Below are 25,156 nucleotides of genomic sequence, written 5' to 3' on the forward strand. Positions count from 1 at the left end.
CCTGGGACAGTGGTATAACAGCACAACATAAGAAGTCAATCATCCAACTCAGCAATGCACAAATTAATTTCAAAGTTAAATGTTATCTTTTATAAAATTGTATTTTTTTTTATCTATTCTTAGTATTCATGAGGCCAATAAGCATTATCAATATCTATTTTTAGTAATGCCCATGCATAAGCAAAGCATGTTTTATAATACAAACACGCGGCATAAATTGACAAATCACAGTTTTTGAATAATATCATATTATTATATTATTATAAAATAAATTAACTATTAATGTAATATTCAAAAAATTGAAACAAAACTAACCAATTAAAGCATCATGGTCATTCACATAGTTGTGTGAAAAGACATTGTATTGGTAACTTTAAAAACAATACAGGATTAAAAAGATGACAACAATGTGTTACCATAGTGTTGTGATAAAAATATCAGATGCCCAAGATAACGGATTCAATAAGTAAGTTATTTTTAGAGTTCTTCATTTTAACAGGACCAGATCAAGTCCAATATACAAGCTTAAAAGTTAGTGTGTGACATTACTATTCTATACTTCAGCTTGTACAGCAGGTTATTATGGAAAGACCTGCAAACACCAGTGCTTGCCTGGCTACTACGGTGAAGAGTGCACATTTAAATGCAATTGTTCTATGTTCCAAGATTGCCATCATGTATTAGGGTGTGTTTGTAAAACAAGCTATACAGGAAGCAGCTGTCATGAAGGTAGTATTTCACTATTGTAATAGTGTTTGTTCTTATCAATTTATAAAAACAGGGGATGTTGTAACTGTGTGTTAAATCAATTCCATTAATTTGTCTTCATACTTTGTGTCATCGTATTCACGATCAATTTACATTTTCCGGGTTTAAATCTGGACATTACTGTACAGCATTTTATTGTGACTGTAGCCTCATATCTATCTTTTGTAAAATCGACCTCACCACTCACATCATTTGACAAAGGACTGTTGAAGGATTCATTCTTGATCACAATTTTTGCTAACCACAGCATAAATGACATTTGAAATATCATAGTTGATGCCTTCAAACTGCCTGTGATATATTGAACTATTTATCAGGTTTTAGATGATATTCAACTACTTTTATATTGGGAGTATTTATTGCTACATTCCGGACAACGCCGTTTTGGAGTATCAATTGATATATTCTGGACAACGACGTTGCTCCATACCAATGATTAAATAACATTAATAATTATTTCACACATTGTAAAATTGTATTGTATTTTGTATTTTCAGTTATTTTCCACTTTTGGATTGGTGATAGAATAAAAGTCCCGTTTGTGTTTTCTTTACATTTACCTTAAAACTGGGCTAAACTTTCTGGTCGAGACAACACAAACAGAAAACCTGCTATTTATTTTTTACACCAAAAGATACTTTATGCTGTCTACTTAAAGCGATGTTTGAGACGGTTGTTTTTCTTTTTGATACTTAGTTAGTTTTTTAATCCGGCAAATTAAGTCTTGTCTTTTGTCAGTTCATTAATCATGCATAGTGACGAAGGTCAAATCTCTAAAGTGTCACCATGTCTATTAATTAACCTATGAATTACTCTGGTGTTAAGTTTTGATGAAAGGCAAATACAACAGTGGAATCGCTTTATGTCACTTAATGAATCATATTTGGTGATGAATATACACTCTACAATTAACTCATCTTAATTTTTAGTTTCAGATCATTGTTATGAAATTAATTCACTTTGAGTTTCATTAATAATAATATAAAAAAAAATTGAAAACCATACGGACCAGGTGAATTGCTGTGAATATACGACGGCCTCAAATAATAATTTAAACAGTAAACATGAAATTGTCATTAAGAAAATTTGCGTTCTGTCATCCAGCATCAACCACTAATAAATCTTTGATGGAAATCAAATGAAACATAGGACTGAATTGGTTTCTTAAACGTAGTTGATCCTCGATCATCCCATTAAACTTGTCGAAAGCTCTTTTTTAAATTATTTTTTTACTTAAACAAACTAAAGAGTGAAAAGCGAATTAAACAGTCTTTGGCAGAAGTTTATGTTCTTCTTTTTATGAAAGGAAATTCGATTACTTGAGACGATAGGCCTTGAAAACTTATTCATGTTTGTCATGTTCTTGAAAACGAAGAAGATATCCTGTTAGATTGTAATATATATACACATATGCATATAAAATAATAAGATGTATTTGATATGTTGAACGGGAAAGTTTGATTTATGTCTCTTTCCAAGCAGCAAACAATTATTAAATTAAATTTGAAACTAATCGTCCCTTTTTGAAGCAGTCATGAGAACTGAGGCCGGAAGCAGCTTAATTTTTCATGTTTTCTGTACAAACTGTAGGATGAGATATGTTTTTGATTCTTAACTCTTATCTGCATCAGATTTCACCTCGATATATGCAAGCCTGATGATCCTAGTTTGTCTAACGAAGTACTGTGTTTTTTTTAATCGCATTGCAAATATTTTTTTCATATTCACATACTAAGTATTGTGTTAAAATTACATTGTTAGACAATCTCTCCATATATATTTTGTCACAATCATTTAATTTGTTTATTTGACTTTAAAGATTATTATCACTATTATCGTGAACGTGTTTCCTTTTTAAAAAAAAATCCTTGTGAAATACTACAATTGTTTATTCTCAATTTAAAAATAGTACATCAATCTTTCATAAATGCACTGATCATTATGTTGTAGTATAATACTGATTGTCATTATAACTAAATCATTCGTTCATGAGAATAAATTCATTCATGAATTCTCACAAGTGAAATCATACTTCCTTGTTATATTCTCCTGGTTAATAAAAATTATATGATTTTATTTGTAACCCTTTTGCAAAAATGTCATTTTTTAAAAATGAAATGTAGATACTGCATTCGTCGATATATGAATGAGTTAATGCATGTATTTCTAGTTAACTTGCATGATATTGTATTCATATAAGTCTATATTTCTTTTATGGTTCTCCTTTGTAATGTGTAATGTATAAAAAAATAAATAAATTAATTGATTCCCTCTGTATACTCATCTCAGACTTTTGAGAAAAAAAGGAAATTGTGCATCTTAAATACAAGCTTAATGACATAAGTTTCTTTAATATACATATATAATACCTATATATGTACATGTATTTCTGTAATATATATTTCTGGTAAAAATATTTATATGTATATTTTTTTTTTAAATTATGATTCAAACAAAATATTCGCAATTCAATGAATACTTTTATTTAAAGGCTTTTATGTTTAGAACTCTCAGCTTCATTATTATCAACTTATTTCAAAGACCACTCACAATATATTAAAACAAAGATAAAAAATAGGTGGAAGTACAGTTATTAGATATTTACTTATTTCAGTTGAGGAGCCTCCTCTGATCACAAGTCTTTTCGAAGAATCCTACTACATGAAAGAAGAAGATGATACATCAAAAACCTTTCAATGTAGTTCATCTGGTAACCCCGCCCCAACGTAAGTTTGTCTTTTCGTTTCGTAAATTAAATTTCAGTTGGCCTACAGTCACAAAGGAGTTGGAAATCAGAAAGTATGATAATGTTATAGATTAGGGTATATAATATGTAATGTACAAAACTACACAAGAAGACATAGTTATTATCCAATAAAGGAATTCCAATTGTCTCTACTTGACTGTTCAACATTGAAGAGAAAGAAAACTCATTGAAATAGTGTTTTATCTAGATTGTTGTTCATGATGGTATATAATTTTCCACCACGAAAACGCTTCCACAAAAATGTTACTTTGGGTAAAAATTGTTTATAAAAAAATTGAAAGAAACTTCGTTTGTGAAGCAGGAAAAAATATTGTCCTTCCGTCTGTTTTATTTTTTTTATGATGTTTTTTAACCCTTTGAATCTTCTTTTTTATGTATAATTTGTTTAGGCTTACTGTTTTGATATATATTCAGATTTCATTCTCACCTGGTCTTGCAGAACATGTACTTTTTTTTACTATGTCCCAACTGTGATATTTAGGTAGCAATACACACTTCGGAGTTTGGTTTTGCATTTTGGCCCCGATGAATTTTTCAAATATGAAGGTTATTGTGCAATAAAATTGATTTGTAGATAGCGGAAGTATAATAGAGCCTTCAAAGTGGGTGTATACGAACAAGATTGTTTTTTGCATGTTAGGCCATTTTATGTTTGACAGTCCGTATTTTCACATCCGTACCGCCCAGAAATTATTGTAGTGTTTTCCAAAAATTTTTTTTACGCTCAAACTTTCAAATTCAATTTGATGGAAAAATTAGGTGAAGTGCATATGATTTTTATTTGATCTCTTAATAGATAAATGTCAATGGTTTCACCAAAGGTATCGCTCAATTGGATTAGTATTGCTACTTTGAACCAAATTATGGGACTTTTCATCCCCTTATTTGCAATATTTTGTATCAAATAAATGCAGAATATTGCCATGGTTACAGCATGAAGAGATCATATTTCACCATTTTTACTATTTGAAATCAAATCTATCAAAGATGCTGTTTCCATACATATGCACATACATGACACAAACAGTAAGCCTTATTTGTTAGAAAGCAAGGGAAAGAGGGTGATTACAATTTATGAGTGTCAATTTTAAGTGTTTTCATAACTGTGCTACCTCATAGCTAGAAATAGGAGCCTCATTGGAATGATTGGGGCATTATGGAACATTTTCTTGAAATCTAGAAATTATAATTGTTTGTCGTGTCGTTTTAGTCGTCCGTCACAGTGAAAGCTTGTAATGCACCTCTCGTCTTTTAAGTATGAGTAAAGCCGTGTAGAATAAGGGAAACTGTAGAAATACAGAACAATATGGGATGTCTATACTCGATAAAACAATGCATGCAAACATTATATATATTACAGATTTCAATGGAAACATGACGGTAAAGTACTCCATGATAGCCTACAGATTTCATCGAATCGAAACATAGGACAACTGACAATAACCAAACCCTTAATGCATGACTTCGGTACATATCAGTGTTTTGCCACAAACAAATATGGAACAGCAGTCTCTGCAGCATTTAAGATAGAAAGAGCATGTATGTTATTTTATATGTAAAAAACATGAAAAACTGAAATAGTCTTTTTGTGACTTTTAGGATTTAAATCGTTGTGGTAAAAATCTTTAATCTGAGTAAGAAATTATTTTGAATAATCGGTTTTTCAAATATTACATATTTACTACATGCCTATCGCAGTTAAATCAACAATTTTAACACCTTTTGCTGACGATTGAGATTTAATGGGTGTGTACTGAATAATATGCAAATAAACTATTTAGAAGTGCCAGAGCGTAAAAAGTCTACTTATAGTTTTTATTATAATATTTTTTCTATTTCTTTAAATTTAAATTTAGAACTTTGGTGGATAGTTGTCTCATTGGCAATCATACCACATCTCCTTATTTTTATATTGAATGCAGGGTTTGTTGCACGTCTTACGGTCAGAAATCACCTTTAAATTGTAGCCAACAAAAGACACAAATCAATAATCAAATTTAACACAATTTATTATACACAAGTTTACAAGAAATATTATACAAACTGAAATATCAACTTAACTGTTAAACTTTATGTCCGATCCTTTTGTCTTTTCTTTATCCTGAATTGTTCTCTTCATTGTTGCGGGAATCCAAACAGAATATTACGTCTAATAAGTCACAATCTAGTATGATGTAGTTAACGTAAATAAAAGTGTCAATCCAACAACTGCAAAGAACTTCTGAAAATACAAGAATGTAAATGTCTAATCCGAAAGTCTAACTTTAGTGTCTGTATATATATAGTTGTCACGGAAATCTCTAGAACACTGTAGAAGGGATACTCCTAGAAAACTTTAGAACAGAAACTTCGAGAATACGATTGAAGTTTTAATTACACATCGTAGATAATGATCATTCCAGAATTATTATGTAAGTCAAATAGAAAGTTCTAATCATTCCATCAGTATCTATGATTGGTCCAGTGATTTTTAAACTGCACAGTTATTTTGTAAACAACTATAAGTATTATGTAAACATACTATACATTTAATAAAGCCACACAAAACAAATTAGTCCAAGATAAATGCATATAATAATAACAATATCATAACACATCCCCCCTTAAAAAAATGAGTGTAAGAAGAGCTTTTTATGAACAATTTATATATATATATAAATACATAGTATGTATACAGTGTTTTAATAAGATCTACATAAAGCATCTGCTATTACATTATCTTTACTTTTAAAATGTTTTACAATAACATCATATTCCTGTAACGATAAACTCCACCTAGCCAACCTCTGGTTCTTGTTTCTCATTTTATGTATGTAGGTGAGAGGATTATGATCAGTATGAACAAGAATAGGATGTATAGTGGGATTTAAATAAACATCAAAAACTTGAAGTGCAGACAACAGTGCAAAACATTCCTTTTCAATAGTTGAATATTTTTCTGATGTTTATCTAATTTCTTAGAAAATATGATATAGGTTTCTCAACATTATCATCTGTCTCTTGATATAAAACGACTCCAACTCCTACATTACTTGCATCAATGGCAAGTTTGAATTGTTTTTTAAAGTCTGGAGGAATCAGAACTGGACTGTTAATTAAAAGTGACTTGTTATTTTCAAAAGCGTTTTGACAATTATCACTCCACATAAATTTAGAACCTTTCCGTAAAAGATGAGTCAATGGTTGAACAACAGTAGCAAAATTTGAACTGTTTCCTGTAAAATCCAATCATACCTAAATATCTCATAAGTTGTTTTTTATTTGTAGGAGAAGGAAATTTGGTAATTGCATCCACTTTAGCCATTAAAGGTTTCACTTGACTTTGGCCAACTGTATGCCCTAAATAATCAACAGTAGCCTGGCAAAATTCACTTTTACCAAGATTAACATTCAACGTTGATTGTGACAATCTATCAAAAGTATCATATAAATGTGTTAAATGCTCTTCCCAGCTATCACTACATACAATAAGATCATCAATATAAGCATAACAACAGTCTAAATCTTTTATAACATTATTGATCATTCAAATTTGATTGTGACAATCTATCAAAAGTATCATATAAATGTGTTAAATGCTCTTCCCAGCTATCACTACAAACAATAAGATCATCAGTATAAGCATAACAACAGTCTAAATCTTTTATAGCATTATTGATCATTCTTTAAAATAGCTGGAGCACTATTCATACCAAACGGCATGACAGTAGAGTGAAATAAGCCGTTTGGTGTGACAAAAGCTGATATTTCACGAGCTATCTGTGTCAATGGTACTTGCCAGTAACCTTTCAATAAACCAAATTTGCTCACAAATTTTGCTTGTCCAATGTTATCAATGCAGTCGTCTATCCTTGGAATCGGATAGGAATCAGATTTTGAAACAGAATTAATTTTTCTGAAACGAAAGGTTTTATCTGGTTTGGGCACAAGGAGACAAGGAGAGCTCCAATCACTGTTACTCGGCTCAATAATATCATTGTCAATAGATATAAGAAGAGTGCCAATGAGACAACTCTCCATCCAAGTCAAAATTTATAAAAGTAAACCATTATACCAAGCATATATCTAATTTCTTGTCTCATAAAATCAAGTTTTAGTGGATTGAGCCGGTAAGAATGTTGCTTAATTGGAGAAGCATCGCCTACATCAACATCAGTGGGTTTTTTTGGCACATCTGGAAAAGATTTTTAAAAGAAAATACCATAGTTTTTAATTTTTCTCTACTATCAAAAGTCAGATGTGCAAGTTTTGAGTCTAAATTTGACAAAATGTCTGAATTTTTCAATCTTACTGTTTGTTCCATAGTCTTTGAATCAAAAGCTGGTTCAATTATATCTGGTTTGTCATGATCGTTCTCGAATTCAACCATGGCCAAAGTTGCAACTGGTTTACTCTCACCTTCATTAGTACGCTAAAAATATGGTTTTAACATATTAATGAGACACACTCTATTTTGTTTACGCCGACCTGGAGTTTTTACAATATAATTCAAATCATTGGTTTTACTCTCTACTTTATAAGTACCACAATATTTAGCCTGTAAAGGATATCAAGGGACTGGCAAAAATACAATTACCTTATCACCAGGCTAAAACAAATCTGTCCCTGGCATCTTTATCATACCATATTTTCATCTTATTCTGATCAAGTTTTAAATTGTTCTGATCAATTTGACAAGCAGTATACATTTTTTCTTTAAATCTAGATACATAGTCTAGAAGATTCAAGTCAGTCTGTTCAGTAAGCCATTTTTCCTTAACCAATTTCAAAGGTCCCCTTACAGTATGACCAAACACCAACTCAAAGGGACTAAAACCAAAGGATTATTGAACAGCCTCTCGGACCGCAAAAAGTAGAAAGTGAACACCATCATCCCAGTCCCTGTCAAATTGAAGATAAAAAGTTCTAATCATGTTTTTATATGTTTGGTGAAAACGTTATAAGGCACCTTGAGATTCTGGATGATAAGCACTTGACCTATACTGAGCAATCCCTAACTGGTAAACGACCTGCTGAAATAAACCTGACATGAAATTTGAACCCTGGACGGACTGTATAGATTTAGGAACTCCTACTAACGTGAAAAATTTGATAAGAACTTTGACAATAGTTGGTGTCTTGATATTCCTTAACGGAATAGCCTCAAGAAAGCGAGTAGATGTACACATGATCGTCTTGGTCTAGGGGTAAAGGTCCAACGCAGTCAATTAGTACTCGACTGAAAGGTTCTCCGAAGTCTGGAATTGGCAGAAGAGGTGCTGGTGGTATTTTCTGGATAGGCTTTCCACCAACCTGGCGTATATGGCATGATTTGCAATATTTTGCGACATTATTTCTAAGTCTGGGCCAGTAGAAATGTTGTAAGATCTTTAGGCAAGTCTTCCTTATACCTAAATGTCCTGCCAAAGGAGTGTCATGGGCAAGACCAATAATTTCTTGCCTATAGACCTTAGGCACCACCACTTGGTATACCACTCTCCATTCCTCCTCTGGGATAGCATCAGGTGGCCTCCATTTCCTCATTAAAATACCGTCTTGATGGCAGTAAAATTCGCCCACTTTGCCTGCTTCCTCCTGTGTTTGAGCCCTCTTGTGGAGCTGAAGAACCTCAGGGTCTTTATTTTGCTCTTCCGCAAACTTTCTTTTGTCTAATGAATGGCTGTTCACGTCTGGCAATGGCATAATTACATGTTTGTTAGTACTAGGTGGTTTTATTATGGCCTTTTTTGAGCTACCGAGACTTTCAATGTCGGCAAAGAAAGTGTCAGAAAGGTCCATATAATCATACTTGTCCTCTTGCAAATACACATTTTGTTGTTTTCTTGCCATCGTCCTAGTAACAACAGAAGCTGGATACAGTTCAGCATCATTTTCCTGTGATTTAACATCCACAACCGGTTAACTGGTAGAAATTGGTTCAGCAACCACTTTGTTCCTAGCTAGATCATTTCCTAGCAATAATGAAACACCATCAACAGGGAGATTAGGAGTAACACCCACAACAACTGGTCTAGTAATTAAATCTGAATTCAGACAAATACGATGGAGAGGAACATCTATACAACCTAACTCCACACCTTGTAACAAAACGGAGGCACCAACAGAAGTCTCCTCGGACAAAGGCAACACACCTTCTAACAATAAAGTCTGAGAAGCTCCAGTGTCCCGTAAAATCTTAATAGGCGGAAAAGTAGTATTATCAACAATAGAAACAAACCCATCAGACATAAAGGGTTTATAATCTTCCATGTAATTACAAACACTGGACTTAAAAGCCTGACTCGCAGGACATTCCAACTTATTGGTTACAAGGGGTGTCGTACAAGCACTGGACTTGGGTTTATTATCTCTTTCATTCTTCTTCTGGAGTCTAAAACAATCAGCCATCAGGTGACCATTTTTATTTACAATATGCACAAGTTAGTGACTTCTTCTCAAAAGTATCAAATTTTGGACTAGACATATTATAACTAGACTGACTATTATTCTGTGCAACAAGCTTACCATCAGTACGCTCAGTACTTTGATTTTTGTAATTTCCGCTCGAAGTATTAAAATTTTGTCTATATGTTTCTGGCACAAGCCCATAAGCTTTTAAAACTAAATTTCAGCGGCCTTGCCCTAAAAAAACACTTTGCAGCATCGTAGTCCAATAAGGCTTTAGCCATTTCAAATTATGGGCAATTTTCTCAAACTGTGGAAAATATTTATCGACTGTTTTTTCACAAATTTGGGAACCAAACGTATATTTTTTGCTGCAACAAAATGTTCTGATTTTGTCTAGACTTTAGTGTTGCTTTCTTCTGCGACCATTTCAATTTTCATTTTCTCCATCTCTAACATTTGCCTCGTTTCAAGTTCTGCCTGTATTTATTTAAATTCAACTTCTTTTTCTTTTTTCTCCATCTCTAACCTTTCTTCTTTTTCTTTTTTCTCCATCTCTAACCTTTCTTCTTTTTCTTTTCTCTCCATCTCTAACCTTTCTTCTTTTTCCAATTGTTTTAATTCAACTTCTTTTTCAAACTGTTTTAATTTTTAATTCATGTTCTAATTCAAGCTGTTTTAATTTGATAGCATCAACATTTTCGACCTTAAGTTCAAGAGCCTCTTCACCTAAAATTTCTGTGTCAACTAATTCGTCTATTACCAAATTCTTTATAATTTGTTTTCTAATAGATACTCTAAAGTCTAATTTCAGATGTTTAGCAAGCAACGCTAATTCCTTTTTCTTTAATTCTTCCGACCCCTCCAGGTCTGGAGTTTTCAAAAATTTACCGGATTCTAATGCCATTTTGTAGAATTTTGTTGGCAAATTCTAATAAAAATACTGAAAAAAAATTAATAAGATATTAACGTTATCCCAGACGAGCCCCCAATTTCTGTTATGGTCAGAAATCACCTTTAAATTGTAGCCAACAAAAGACACAAATCAATAATCAAATTTAACAAGATTTATTCTACACAAGTTAACAAGAAATATTATACAAATTGAAATGTCAACTTAACTGTTAAAATATATGTCCGACCCTTTTGTCTTTTCTTTATCCGGATTTGTTCTCTTCACTGTTGCGAGAATCCAAAGAGAATATTACGTCCAATAAGTCACAATCTAGTATGATGTACTTAACGTAAATAAGAGTGTCAATCCAACAACTGCAAAGAACTTCTGAGAATACAAGAATGTTAATGTCTAATCCGAAAGTCTAACTTTAGTGTCTGTATATATATAGTTGTCACGGAAATCTCTAGAACACTGTAGAAGGGATACTCCTAGAAAACTTTAGAACGGAAACTTCGAGAATACGATTGAAGTTTAAATTACACATCGTAGATTATGATCATTTCAGAATTATTATGTAAGTCAAATAGAAAGAAAGTTCTAATCATCCCATCAGTATCTATGATTGTTCCAGTGATTTTTAAACTGCACAGTTATTTTGTAAAGAACTATATGTATTATGTAAACATATTATTCATGTTATAAGGCCACACAAAACAAATTAGTCCAAGATAAATAAATATAATTATTACAATAACATAACACTCGTGATGTGTGGATGCAGTAGAATGTGTCCCCGTGCTTGTAGTGTATGCCCTTATATTTTACAGTTATGTTTTTTTTTTTTTTTGCTTGTGAGAGAGCTGTCTACTGATAGTTTTTTATTATAACATTTTTTCTATTTCTTTATATCTAAATTTAGAACTTTGGTGGACATACTACATCTCTTTATTTTTATAAAACATTTTATTTAAAGACATATGTTCTCACGTTTACATAAACTACAAACTGCTAATTTATTAGCCTGTACACGCTTTGTTAATATTGAACATGGTTTCATTTTATGTGGAAAACTGTTCCTTAAGTTGATTATTTATATTTTACATGTGTAGGCATCTGGGCTATCTTAAGTTTAGATAACAATAACAGTCTAAACCACATTGACACTGGTTTCCTTTTTTCTATATTCATATGTGTCATAATTCTTGACTATTTTGTTTTGGTCCCTATTGGGTATTCAAGTATTTATACATCTTTGACTTTAAGTGTTTAGGTTTGAGCTTCAAGAAAACATAATTGTATGTTTTGTAAAATTTCGACACCCTAAAAATATGAAAGGAGACATGGATGGTTTAATGCTCTTCGAACTTTATTTACCCTTTTTAAACTGTTTTGATTCGAGCTTAACTGATGAGTCTTTTGCAGACAAAACGCGCGTCTAGCCATGGAATTAAAAATTTAAAGCCTGGTATCTATGATGAGTTTATTTTATCTATGATTGAATGACTGTTGGTTGTTTAATGTCCAGTGTAAATTATTTCATGTATATTCAGGACGAGAAACCGTTAAAATTATTGAATTATTAGGTTTGTTCCCAAAGACAGGCAAAATTAGGAATGAGAACTCAAACTGAAAATGAAGGCATTTTTTTGGAAAGGGGCAGACATTTACACTGTCAGCATGCCACCTACCAATTCCGAAAAGAGTTGTTGCAAGTTCACTTACAGAAAGCGAGCCACACGCCGTATACTACTAGAAATCGGATTCTAACCTTTTTAATCCGACCAGACGAATTTTTACATCCAACACTGCTAAACATGCGTCCCTATTTAGCAAGGGATTTACGGCCGGAAAGGAAAAAGTCAAGGACACGAGACAGTTTGAAACTTATTACCTGAAGGCACGAGTTTTCCAAGGGAATCTGGTTAACAGCTAATTAATATGGAAATAACTCTTCAGTGTTAAGTATTTACTTATGCCCAAGATGAATATCCCTTTAGATATTGCTATAATATAAAAACGCCCGACGGGAGTCTCTTTGTATGTAAGGTCTGTATATTATGATGCCTGAGAGGAGTCAATCTCTTTTTTACATAATGTCTATCTGTGATGATGTCCAATGACATATCTCTTTGCTAATGGGAATCTCTCGAAACAAAACGATTGTATTTACTGTTACCAAAGGAAATGCCCATTTCTTTAATACCTGGATAATACAATAATGCGCGAGGGAAATCCCTTTATATCAAATTCATTTATATTATGAAGAAGCCTTAGATAAATCAATCTACTTATACAACAAAGGTTATCATTAATAATGATGCTCATAGGGAATCTCTCTTTGCCATTAAGAATCTCATTAAACAAAACGATTGTATTTACAGATGACCAAGGGGAATTTCATTTGTACAATGATGCCTGAGGGGAATCACTTCTGGGAATGAGTCAGCACATCAATGTAAAATGGCATTAGGTAAAGAGATACTCCCAAGACAAGGTGGCCAAATTCCTGTAACCCAGTCAACCATGTTCTATCAAAGATTAAAACTCGCGGATTCCTCGACTAATTAGGCTACAATTTTAAAAAATCAATGTGGCCTGCAATTATATTTCATGTTATGCTCATCAATTTCTAATTACAAAACTTAACCACAGGAAAAACCTTGTTTTCGCTTTCGTTGATTGTCCTCAATAACCATTTTGTACCTGTTTGTTTTAGTAATTTCAAGTTTTAGCGACACAGTTGAAATGACATTAACAAGTGCTTACCAGTTTAGGAGTGTGTCTATACCATGTAGGGGTAAACCAAAGTGTAAACCTAAAAACGAGTGTAGGGTTGAATGGAAGTTAGGGGATGGAACCAGTAATACTATTTATGAAACTAAACGAATAGCTATTGATAAAGATGGTAAGTTTTTTTTAGCCATCAGGCCATAAAATTAAATTTTATTTTGTTCTACTACCTTTTAGAATCACATTCATTTGTTTATTTATTCATGATAGTATAAAACCTTTATTTTAATGACTTTTGACACATACTACATGTAGTATATATAAAAATAAGAAGATGTGGTATGATTGCCAATGAGACAACTCTCCACAAGAAACCAAATGACACAGAAATTAACTCACCGTACGGCCTTCAACAATGAGTAAAACCAATACCGCATAGTCAGCTATAAAAGGCACCGAAATGACAAATGTAAAACAATTCAAACGAGAAAACTAACGGCCTTATTTATGTACAAAATAATGAACGAAAAACAAATATGATATACAGCAACAAACGACAACCACTGAATCACAGGCTCTTGACTCGGGATAGGCACATTCAGAATGTAGTTCTTTATTTTTCTTTCTATCAAATGAAAGTAATTTAGCAAAGTGGTTTAGCATCTTATTTTGTTCTATTGAAATAAAGAAAGTTTACTGTGAAGTAAAAAGAAAATGAATCAGAGGCAACAGTGGTTAACCGATGTTTAAATCTCATAAATTCATTGAAAAGATTAAAATTAATGTTAAAAACAAAAACTGAAGAAATCGCATGAACTCCACAAGGAGCGCGACCGTATGCATCGACAGGATGATCACTTTCTATCATGCATGCATCACCCGCCATGCAAATCTACACTCAGTCAAAATGTCGATATCGGTAAAAGAACACAATTGGTAAATTTACTATTCATTATCTATTGTGGTATAAAAAGATCTTACACCGAGAAAAACATGTCCGGTGATCAGTTAGGAAACTGATATATCGTATCAGAGTAACCAATAAATGATGTTGACCAGAGCGAGTATAACACTAGAAACATGAAAAACCGAGAATGTAAAACATAGACGAGACAGTAAATACATATAGACAGTGAAATGACACAGAAAACATATTAAATTAAGTAACGGTTTGAGCAACAAAAAAAAACAAGGAAGAATGAGTCTCCGTGCTTGTGATGTATGCCCTAATTTTACAGTTATGGATTTTTGGCTTGTGAGAAATCTGTCTACCTTTAGTTTTGAACTCTGTAGAATGGTTGTCTCAGAGGTAATCATACCACATATTCTTATCTTATTTTGATTGAAAGGTTTTTCGCTCGTGCTGTGTAGATACAGTAGAATGTGTCTCTGTGCTTGCGGTGTATTCCCTAATTTTACAGTTATGGGTTTTTGGCTTGTGAGAGATCTGTCTGTAACCATACCAAATCTTCTTATCTTATATTGATTGAAAGGTTTGTTGCTTTTGCTGTGTAGATGCAGTAGAATAAGTCTCTGTGCTTGCGATGTATGCCCTTATAATTTACAGTTATCGTAATATTTTGCTTGTGACAGATCTGTGTACCGTTAGTTTTGACCTCTGGTGGATAGTTGTGTCATTGCCGATCATACCGCATTTAAATAATGATTGAAGGGTTTGTTGCTTGTGCTGTGTCGATGCAGTACAATGTGTCTTTGTGCTTGTGGTGTATGCCCTTATATTCTACAGTACTTGGGTTTTTTTTCCTTGTGAGAGATTACCATTAGTTTTGACCTCTGGTAGATAGTTCTTTCATTTAACAATCATACCACATCTCCTTTTTTTAATCTCACCTGGCCCAAAGCCCAAATGATCTTTCCTCATCACATATAAAAGAACATATGTGTACAAAGCAACGCTACAGAGAACATCTGACAGGAGAGAAATGTTTAGAATGCTGAGATCTACCTTCTACAATCAGGACTGTCAGACGAATTCTTATAGGAGTTATTGCCCTTAAATAGCTAATTTTACCATCTAATGCAATTGAACCTTCTATCTTAAAAATTATACTTGAGAGAAAATTTAAAAAAAATGATCAACAAGACAAGATCTACAAATACTTCTATATTGTTTAAATTGTTGGTTGACTCTTTGTAGGAGTAAATGCCCTTAAATGACAATTTATCCAATTTTATGTGGGTTTTTTTCTAATATGCTGAAAATATCATAGATAGAAGGAAACTTTAAGTAGCAAAAATGATCAGCAAGACGAGATCTACAAATAAATCAGCATGGCCCACTTCGTCAGTCAATTTGATATGAGTTATTTCCCTTAAATGGTGATTTTCTTTTACCACGTGTTTGCCTATTATCTTGAAACTATAATAGATAGATAGAAACATTAAAAAGCAAATATGATCAACAGGAAAGATCTACAAATAGATCAACATGACTGAAATTGACAGTTAACTCTTTATAGTTATTGCCCTTTAATTATGATTAAAGTCGACAGTCGCAGGATGCGAGACAGAAGGATAACAATCCGGCGGCGGCAAAACGTAAACTATCTGTATAAAGCTTTATATTTAAGAAAGTCGATGACCTGGATGCTTCATACCTTGTATGCCAATACCTTTTGCTACGAAAATTTTGTCTGTCATAGATATAAGAAGATGTGGTATGAGTGCCAATGAGACAACTCTCCATCCAAGTCAAAATTTATAAAAGTAAACCATTATAAGTCACAGTACGGTCTTCAACACAGAGCCTTGGCTCACACTGAACAGTAAGCTATAAAGGGCCCCAACAAATTACTAGTGTAAAACCATTCAAACGGGAATTCTTATCTATTACCCTTGAAATAATTTGTATGTTTCAGTGACAGCTTGAAAAATATATGGGTTTTTTTTGGTGAAAATTTTAATACACTTTTTATTAGTAAAACGATAACTATATTTTGTATATGTTTACCTTGCATTGTCTACTTGTCTATCAGACAGGGCTAACCTGACCTCGACCTCATTTCATGATTACGATCAGTGATCAAGTTTAATTTTCGTGGTAAAGTACGTTTGTCAGATTCCTTAAATTCAGAAATTATTGCGTGCATTTATTATTGCTATTTTGAAGAATAAGAATGGATAAAAATTATTACGATTCAGGATATCACAATGCGAGTTCATATTTTTGCGATCCTTGCCCAGTCGTATTTTTCGCATGTATAAATGCATCGCAATATTTCTGAATTTACAGTTCTATAAGCAATAGGGCCACTATATTTGTTGTATAAAGTTAAATCACAAAAATACTGAACTCCGAAAAAAATTAAAAACGGAAAGTCCCTAATCAAATGGCAAAATCAAAAGCACAAACACATCAAACGAATGGACAACAACTGTCATATTGTATGGAATTATTGCAAGATGTACATGTCTGCATGGTAGGTTTCATATGACATTGACCTCATTTTCATGGTTCATTGGTCAATGTTAAAGTCATATGATATTTTACATTTGAAAACAGTTGAATTTGTTTCATATACTTGAATGGCTCAGTTTTAATATACAGCACGCGTACTTGGACTTTTTTTTAAAATAAAATCCTTTATCTTATCAAAATCTTTAGATGATCCCGTACTCTTATTCGCCGATAGCTTTCATTTCCGTGTATGCAGTGACATTAACCAAAAGACTTTTTGCTAGAACTGCGACAACCGCACAGCGCAAGTGCGAGGGAATACTGTAATAAAACAAAAGGTAAACAAACGTCGAAGTTAGATAGTGTTAATTGATTTCGAACGTAAAAAATTGTATTCACCAAATCAATTAATAACTGTTATGACAAAGTTATATCGATAAATATTAACCCAAGAAAAATATACAAAATAGTTAAACATCTTTCTATAGCATGTCTATCATCTCACTTATTTTCACGCTCCATGATTCTATGTTGATTGTTTGCTATGGTATCGTTCGGTAAGCCTCGGAAATAAAACACGAAAGTAAATAAGGAGGAAAAGTTTTCAATGAATGGAATTTTTCTTGTCGATATTTGTTATGGATTCGTAATAAATCAATCGTGCACTAAAGACTAAGTCTAGTATATATACATGGATTGGTTCATTAATGTCCAGAACATATAATTTCAAAAAACTTGTTTCATATGACTTTTCATGGGTTTGTCAGTTTATCAGATACTATAAGCAATAGGTCAACTATTTTTGGTTTATGTAACGATAGTTAGGTGTACATGTCTATCCGGAAGAGTTGATATGACCTTGATCTCATTTTAATGTTTCAGGGGTCAATGTTAAGACTTTGTGGTTTGATCTCTTTCTAGTGTACTATTAGCGATAGGACCACTATATTTGGTGTATAGAATGATTGTAAAGTGGACTTGTGATTGTGATACTTGTAGTAAAACCCTCATATAACAGACTTTCAATCATAAGTAAAACAGAAGAGACATTTCAGCGTGTGCACGCTTGTTACCAAAAAGTGGTCATTGTTGAAGATGCAAATGAGCGACACAGGCTCTAAAGAGCATATAGGTATTTTTTTTTTTTTATTATTAAATTGATAAATCAACCTGAATAGACTGAAACTGTAAGACTGCTGTTATAATTGTCTTGTAAGTTATTCATATAATTGGTTAATACGAGAGGGTAACATAAAAAATGTTATAAGGTGAGTCATTTGTTTTAGTGGAATGTTACCCTCATGTTAACTTATTAATATAAAAATTAGCATGTTAACATAAAGTATTAAAATAAGACCAGTCTTCTGTTTGTCAAACCTCCTTTGTCCATGGGTAAGTGTTTATTAAACTTTGAATTGATTTCATATATTGAAAGTAATTATTCACATCTTTGCCCGATGGTCCATGGATAGTTATAGTTGCGTCATGGCATTCGTACTAGGCGTCTTATTTTTATTTGAAAGTGTAGTGAGACGAAACTTGAACAAAACTTAAAGCTGAAAATTTTTAATTTCAATGTTGTATGCTGAATAGGTACTCTACATTTTTTGTACGTTCGCCTTAATGATGAGTCTTCAGCAGCTGTGCCTTATTCATGTGGTATAAAAAATGAGCTGATGAGAGCATTTTACAAAGGCGGCAATGACATTTTGACAGTCCGTAGAGGTAATTTATTAAAACAAGATATACTTTTAGTTAAATATGTTCACAGGCATTGAATTTACAATGGTGGCAATGACGTCATGCGATAAACAAACAAAAACCAAATTTTCAAACTCGATAAGTGCAGATGACTTTCTTATTTACTTTACCAAAACTATCAAATAACGATTTGAAACCCGTTGCAAATTTGAAGAGGACCTGCTATATTCCGCTTTTCCTCCCTGAAGAATCAAATATGACACCTTAACGATCCCGAATATATGAAACGTTTTGCTGAAATCGTCTTAATTAAAAAACAAATACTAGTAAGTCCTCTTTTTCAATCAAAATCTTTAATCCGACACTGAATTCAATTCGCACTTCTCTCTTGCTTTTAACTGTTGCCAAAATGAAAATATCACTTCAAAATTTGGGAAAGGCAGACCGGGGACGGACGTCCGAGTCCTACAAAGAGAGAAATTTTCAGGACGCGAAACATCATTCGCTGTGAAAGGAATGTCAAGGCCGGCAGTCCGCGGCGTTGATGCGTCCGTAGCACTTTTCTTGATTTACCTTTATTTAGAACCCTCAAACCAAACAATTGGAGAGAAGAATCTATAAAAACGATAAGTACCCAAATATGTGATGATCAATATGACCGAAAGGGGCCTAAAATAATAGCCAAATTCATCTAAGGTCAACTTTGCCTAATGGAGATGGATACTAGTTTTTTTGTATGATTTTTAAGTTAATAAACGGATAGTTTAAGAACAGTAAGCTATAAATGGCGTAAGTATCGAAGCCCTGACTATAGATGATGATACCGACTCTCAACAGTTTCGTACTAAAGACTAGTCAGGACGGGAGTATTCGCCCAGATGTTTTTATGCAATTTCTATATTTGTATTGTAACAGGAAGGAACTAACTTTGGGAATGTTAAAATATCTTTAAAACGGTTCCGACCCCTATTCATAAACCATATAATTTATTGTCTGTTATTTCAATCAAGATTGCGTCCCGGGCTCCATCCCAATCCCTGTCATTTGATCATGTTTAAATATCTTATAAATGGCTGAGTTCACTACTTATAAACTATGTATTTTCTTGTTTGACACATCGAGATGAAATACATGATATTTAGGGTAACTTCCCAGTAGTATATATTAATGGGGCAATACAATACCCCGTTACAATCATTTCTTGTTTTTGTTGTTTTTCTTGACTTTTAATGTTTGTTATGGTGTTTTGTAACGTTAATAACACAAAAAGTCATGTTTAATCCTCTTAGTTGCATATCCCACAAATGGTCTAGACTATGGAATATATAACCATTCTATTGTTTTCCATCGTCTTACACCCAACGAGATTCTCTTGTTGACGCCATAGATCGCATTCTCTCTCATTGGCTTTTAAATATTAACCAACCAAGCATAAAACAGATGTTTTTCTGTGCCGTTTTTATTAAACTCATTCACTAATCTGTGAGAACGGGTTTTTATACTCACCTTTTAAATACTGAGTTGATACGTAAGCGCTTAATTATTTTTCTAAATTTTATTTCAGTTACCAACCCTACTCAAGTTACACCACTGCTACTTTTCTCACAGAATGTTCAGGGTTTACTTGGGGGAGATGCTGAACTACAGTGCATTTTTTCCGGATAGTAAGTTTTATTAAGATACGAAGATGTGGTATGATTTTCAATGAGCCAACTTCCCTCAAGAGACAAAAGGACGTGGATGTAAGTAAGTACGGTAAACTATAAAAAGCTCTGACATTATAATGCCAAACGTTAAAAAATAAATGATGATATGCAATCAAAATATAACAAACAGCGAACTACAAAAAACACTCAAAAGAAGGTTTCTGAATTGGGACAGGCACATTCAAAGTGTGGCGGTTTGAAAATATTTGCAAGCCCTCAAATCTCTCCTAACATAAACGGTGTTGTAACAGCACACCATAAGAACAAACTGTAAAGATCAGTTGTAAAAGGAATTATCAGATCAAAAAGAAACAAAACAAATAACTAAAATAGGAAGGATACTAAGTATCAATTAAAGAATACTCGTAGTTCAAAGCTAATAACAAGTAGTAGATAAATTATGTTTTCCAATATCTTAATTACTTCTTATCCAGTCCAATTAAAAGCATTCAATGTATGGATAAATTAACAAAATAACGAACTCCAAGGGAAATTCAATAATACCTGAAAAAATCAAACACCTAAATATATCAGCCCTAGACACGAATGGAAAACAACTGTCATATTCCTGACTTGGTACAAGCATTTTCCGAAGAAAATGGTGGGCTACAGGCGTCATAAACATTTATTAATAACGGACTTTTGACGAGGTCAATATGTTATATATGGACCTGTTCAGATTATATTGACCAAGGACGAAGGCTGACTGGTCTATATATAACGTGTTGACTGAGTGAAAATCCTTAATTTATATATTACGTATGTAAATAGAGTAAGTTTGAAAATTGTATTGACTCAATGTTATTATGTTTGGAAATGATATTGACTCAAGTTACTATGTTTGGAAATGATATAGACTCGATGTTACTATTTTAATAGTAATGTCGAGTCAATATGTCAAAATAGTGAAAATTACAAAATATATATTGGGCAACACGTGATCCAATAAACCAATGAGAAACAAGAAAAATGTAACCATATGTAATATTGTAATGTATAATAAATACAAAGACTCAGAATCATATTTTCAGCTGTTTTAGTCATCATTGCGTTTTTTCTATGTCTATTTACTGAGTGAAAAACATAAAATAGTATCAGAAACAACATCAACGGTAAAAATAGAAATAATAATCATAAAACAACTATCAACTATAGGCTTTAAGAGCCTGTGTCGGTCGCCTGGATCTATATGCATCTTCACCAATAGCTTCCATCTAATATTAAAGACTAAAATATAACATATGACTCAACTTTTTTTACTGTTATCTTATATTGCTGATCAATTTTTCTGTTTTCAGTTTCTCTCTATCTACTATAGTGTTTGACAAAAATGCAAAAAAAGATAAAAAAATCAAGAAGTGTGCTTACAATTTCGGCTTTGTTGAAAAATTTGTAGATCTTGTCTTGCTGGTCACTTTTGTGGTTTACAGTTTCTCTTTATCTTCTATAATGTTTTGCCCAACACACCAAAAGGGTGAAAAACGTCAATTAAGAACAATATCTCCTATAAGGAGTCCACTGATATTTCCGCAATGTCACTCTTAGTAGATCGTGTCTTGCAAATCATTTTGCTATGTACAGTTTTTTTTTCTTTATCTGTTATAGTATTTGTTAAAATCAATCAGTATTCAATGACAATAACTCAAAAAGAGTTGACAATTTTTGTATTTTTATATATTTGCAAATAATGTCTTTGTGATCATGTTTACTGGCTATATGTTTTCTTTATCTAGTATAGTTTTGGAAAAATATGCACTGATGGGTAAAAATCGTCAATAATGAACAATAACTCCTTTAAAGGGTCAACCAAAGGTTTTTACATCTTGAAATATTTGTAGGAACTGTCATGTTGGTTTTTATTGCTGTATAATAAGTAAAAATGCCCCAAAAATGCAACTTCGTAATGTAGGGGCAATAACTCCTATAAGAAGTCAGCAAACGATTTCGGTTATTTGACTTATTTGAAGAACTTGTCTTACTTATAATTTTTGCAATTTAAAGTTTCTCTCTTTTTATTATAGTTTTCAAGGTAACAGGCAAAAATAAGAAATGTAATATATAACAACAGTTTAATTCATTATATAAAACACTACTGACTTTGTCAAACCATTTATACAACTCAATTTAAAGACAAATATATTATTTTTACCAGTAAAATACGGTATACGGATATTTATTCCACTTTTTACAGTAGAGAAATTAAAACAATAAAAAAAGTAGACACTCTTAGTTTTATTGGCAAAAGTCCAATCAAATGGTATTTAAAAGGTTTAAAAAACTAACATTATGATTAAACAAGCATTCTGAGAGTATTGCATGGCAATACATAGTCCCCTACCGGTTAAAAATTCATTGCACTGGAACAAAATGCTAACTTGATCTATAACTTGTCTCGGTGTAAACTATAGAACAAATTTCAAGTCAATATCTTCAAGCATGACGCAAAAAAGTGTGGAAAATGATTATTTAAGTGAATTTTTTAAGTCCGAGGACCATAACTCTGCACAAAATCATCAGATCGGAACAAAACCCAAACTTGGTCTGTAACTTGTCATGATAAAACTTTATACCAATTATCAAATCAATATCTTCAAGCATGACGAAAAAAGTGAGCAAAACTGATATTTTGAGTGAACTTTGTAAGTCCAAGGACCATAACTCTGCACAAAATCATCATACCGGAACAAAATTCGAACTTGATCTGTAACTTGTCATGATAAAACAATACACCAAATATCAAATCAATATCTTTAAGCACGAAGAAATATGTGTGGAAAACTGATTTGCCGGACTGACGGATGGACAGAAAGACAGACGGACAGACAGACAGACAGACAGACAGACCGACGGACGGAGTGCAAACCTAAAGTCCCCTTCGACTTCGTCGGCAGAGGACTAATAATGATCCTTTTATATAGCTGTAAGATCAGAACTTGGTAGTTATCATATTGACCGCTTCATGAAAAGGCAAACTATTCATTGTCATTATTGGCTCTTAAAACAGGAAAATTGCTTTCTATTTACAAGAAACACTAAAACTTTACAAACTTCAAACATATATTCATCATCTTCCTACTTTTGACATGAAAAATGTCAGACTAAAAGAGAAGTTGATGACGAAAACATGTTTTTAATAACAAAAAAGAAAAATACTATATGGTATTCAAAAAAATCTGGAATGCTCATTTGAAAAATAGAGAAAAGATACCAAGGGAGCATTAAAAATCATAAGTCCAATGAAAAACGGGTATTGGCCATGGGGAAAAATATAAACAACGAAAGGACAAACAACAATAACAAAACATCACATGGATAAGTAAAGTAACATCTCTTTTGTTTTATTAAAATATGTAGATATTGATAATATGTCAAATCACAAGAGAATAGTACACTCTAAAAAGGTTTCTATGTTTCTGCCATAAACATCCAATTTTATGTGAACTATAGTATTTACCTTACTGTCATTAAGAATTCTTTTATACTGAGATATTGATCAAATTTTTCAGGAGTACTCATTTCTATTCTTTTTTATTTGCCTCAACAATTTTTTGTTGCTCTCTTGATTTTGAATTACAGTTGAGTTTTCCATAGTTTGCCTTTTTCAATTATTCTGATCTATTTTTCAATGTTAGGTTGCTATTTACAAATTTCCACCATTTTAAGTATGATACAGTTATTTATTAAACTGTTTATTTCATGGTAGTCCCCTTCCAGATATTGTATGGTATTTGTCAGGTTTCAATCAACCAATTCAACCAAGTGACAGATATCAATTCACTGATCCTAGTGTCAGGAGAAACCTGAGAATAAAAAAATTAAATATAACCGATGAAGGAACTTATATTTGCCAAGGCGTCAACGTACTTGGTACTGCTCAAGCTCGTATTTATGTCAATGTAACATGTAAGTATCAATAGGGATCTAAATTATTTCATGTTATAGATAGAATATAACTAGGAGCTAATGAAAGAAATAAGTTAAAGAAAGAAGAAATGCATAAGAAAACCATTTACCAAATAATAAAGATAAATCGACAAAGAACATTCTGGTACACAGAAAAATAAATGTTGAGCAACGCGAAAAGAAATTTAAAAAATCTGATTAAACTCTACATGAAACTCTGATTTGTATCAATAGTTAGATTTCGGAAGGTATCGTTCCTGTCTCAATCCATTCATGTGTCATAGTTGATCAAAATGCACTATTGAATGAAATAATCCTTATAAAAAGAAGATGTGGTATGAGTGCCAATGAGACAACTCTCCATCTAGGTCACAATGTATAAAAAGTTAACAATTTCAGGTCAAAGTACTTAATATATTTTGTAAGTCCGAAGCGCTTTTGTTGATTACCTCTACCAGGAACGGTCAAAGCCGAGATGTGAGAATCGTGGATGACAATTACTTAAATACGTCAGAAATATATTACCAAAAGGGACCAATCATTAATTACTACATAATGAACCAAAGGCTAGTCTCAGGCAAAATCGACTGTGAAAATGTTAAATGAAAGAATGAAAACAGAATTATGTGTACACAAATTATAAATTCGACTTTGTATAATTCACTTTATTAAAATTACTTTTATATTAATTAGCTAAACCGATTTTTCAAGAAGATGAAACACTAAAATCCCAAGTTATCTCGGATGGTCAAAATGCTGTGTTTAAGTGCAAAATGGAATCTCTTCCTTTTGAAAACCCACCTTCAGTGCCTATTTGGAGACGAAATGGAAAAGAATTGTATCATGGGCAATGTGAGTTTTCTTACCTTTTCTCCATATGA

The 25,156-nt window shown here is 32.4% G+C and overlaps 1 protein-coding gene across 1 annotated transcript; it reads left to right on the top strand.

Moving 5' to 3' along the window:
- The first annotated feature begins 4,901 nt into the window (after positions 1 to 4,901).
- On the top strand, positions 4,902 to 25,156 carry LOC127733688 (uncharacterized). Its single transcript, XM_052243000.1, has 4 exons — positions 4,902 to 5,074; positions 9,514 to 9,615; positions 13,534 to 13,722; positions 24,969 to 25,156. Exons 1-4 carry the CDS (start codon positions 4,990 to 4,992, stop codon positions 25,154 to 25,156), a joined length of 564 nt encoding a protein of 187 aa, XP_052098960.1. The 5' UTR covers positions 4,902 to 4,989.

The sequence above is a fragment of the Mytilus californianus genome, unplaced genomic scaffold (genome assembly GCF_021869535.1).
Source record: "Mytilus californianus isolate M0D057914Y unplaced genomic scaffold, xbMytCali1.0.p SCAF_3, whole genome shotgun sequence".
Taxonomy (NCBI): domain Eukaryota; kingdom Metazoa; phylum Mollusca; class Bivalvia; order Mytilida; family Mytilidae; genus Mytilus; species Mytilus californianus.

Bases quoted from the DNA above. Each gene is read 5' to 3' on its own strand.
- LOC127733688 (XM_052243000.1), top strand. From the start codon at position 4,990: ATGCATGACTTCGGTACATATCAGTGTTTTGCCACAAACAAATATGGA. The intron at 5,075-9,513 runs GTATGTTATTTT...CACCATCAACAG, and splicing joins ATTTAAGATAGAAAGAGCAT to GGAGATTAGGAGTAACACCC. The intron at 13,723-24,968 runs GTAAGTTTTTTT...TATATTAATTAG, and splicing joins AATAGCTATTGATAAAGATG to CTAAACCGATTTTTCAAGAA.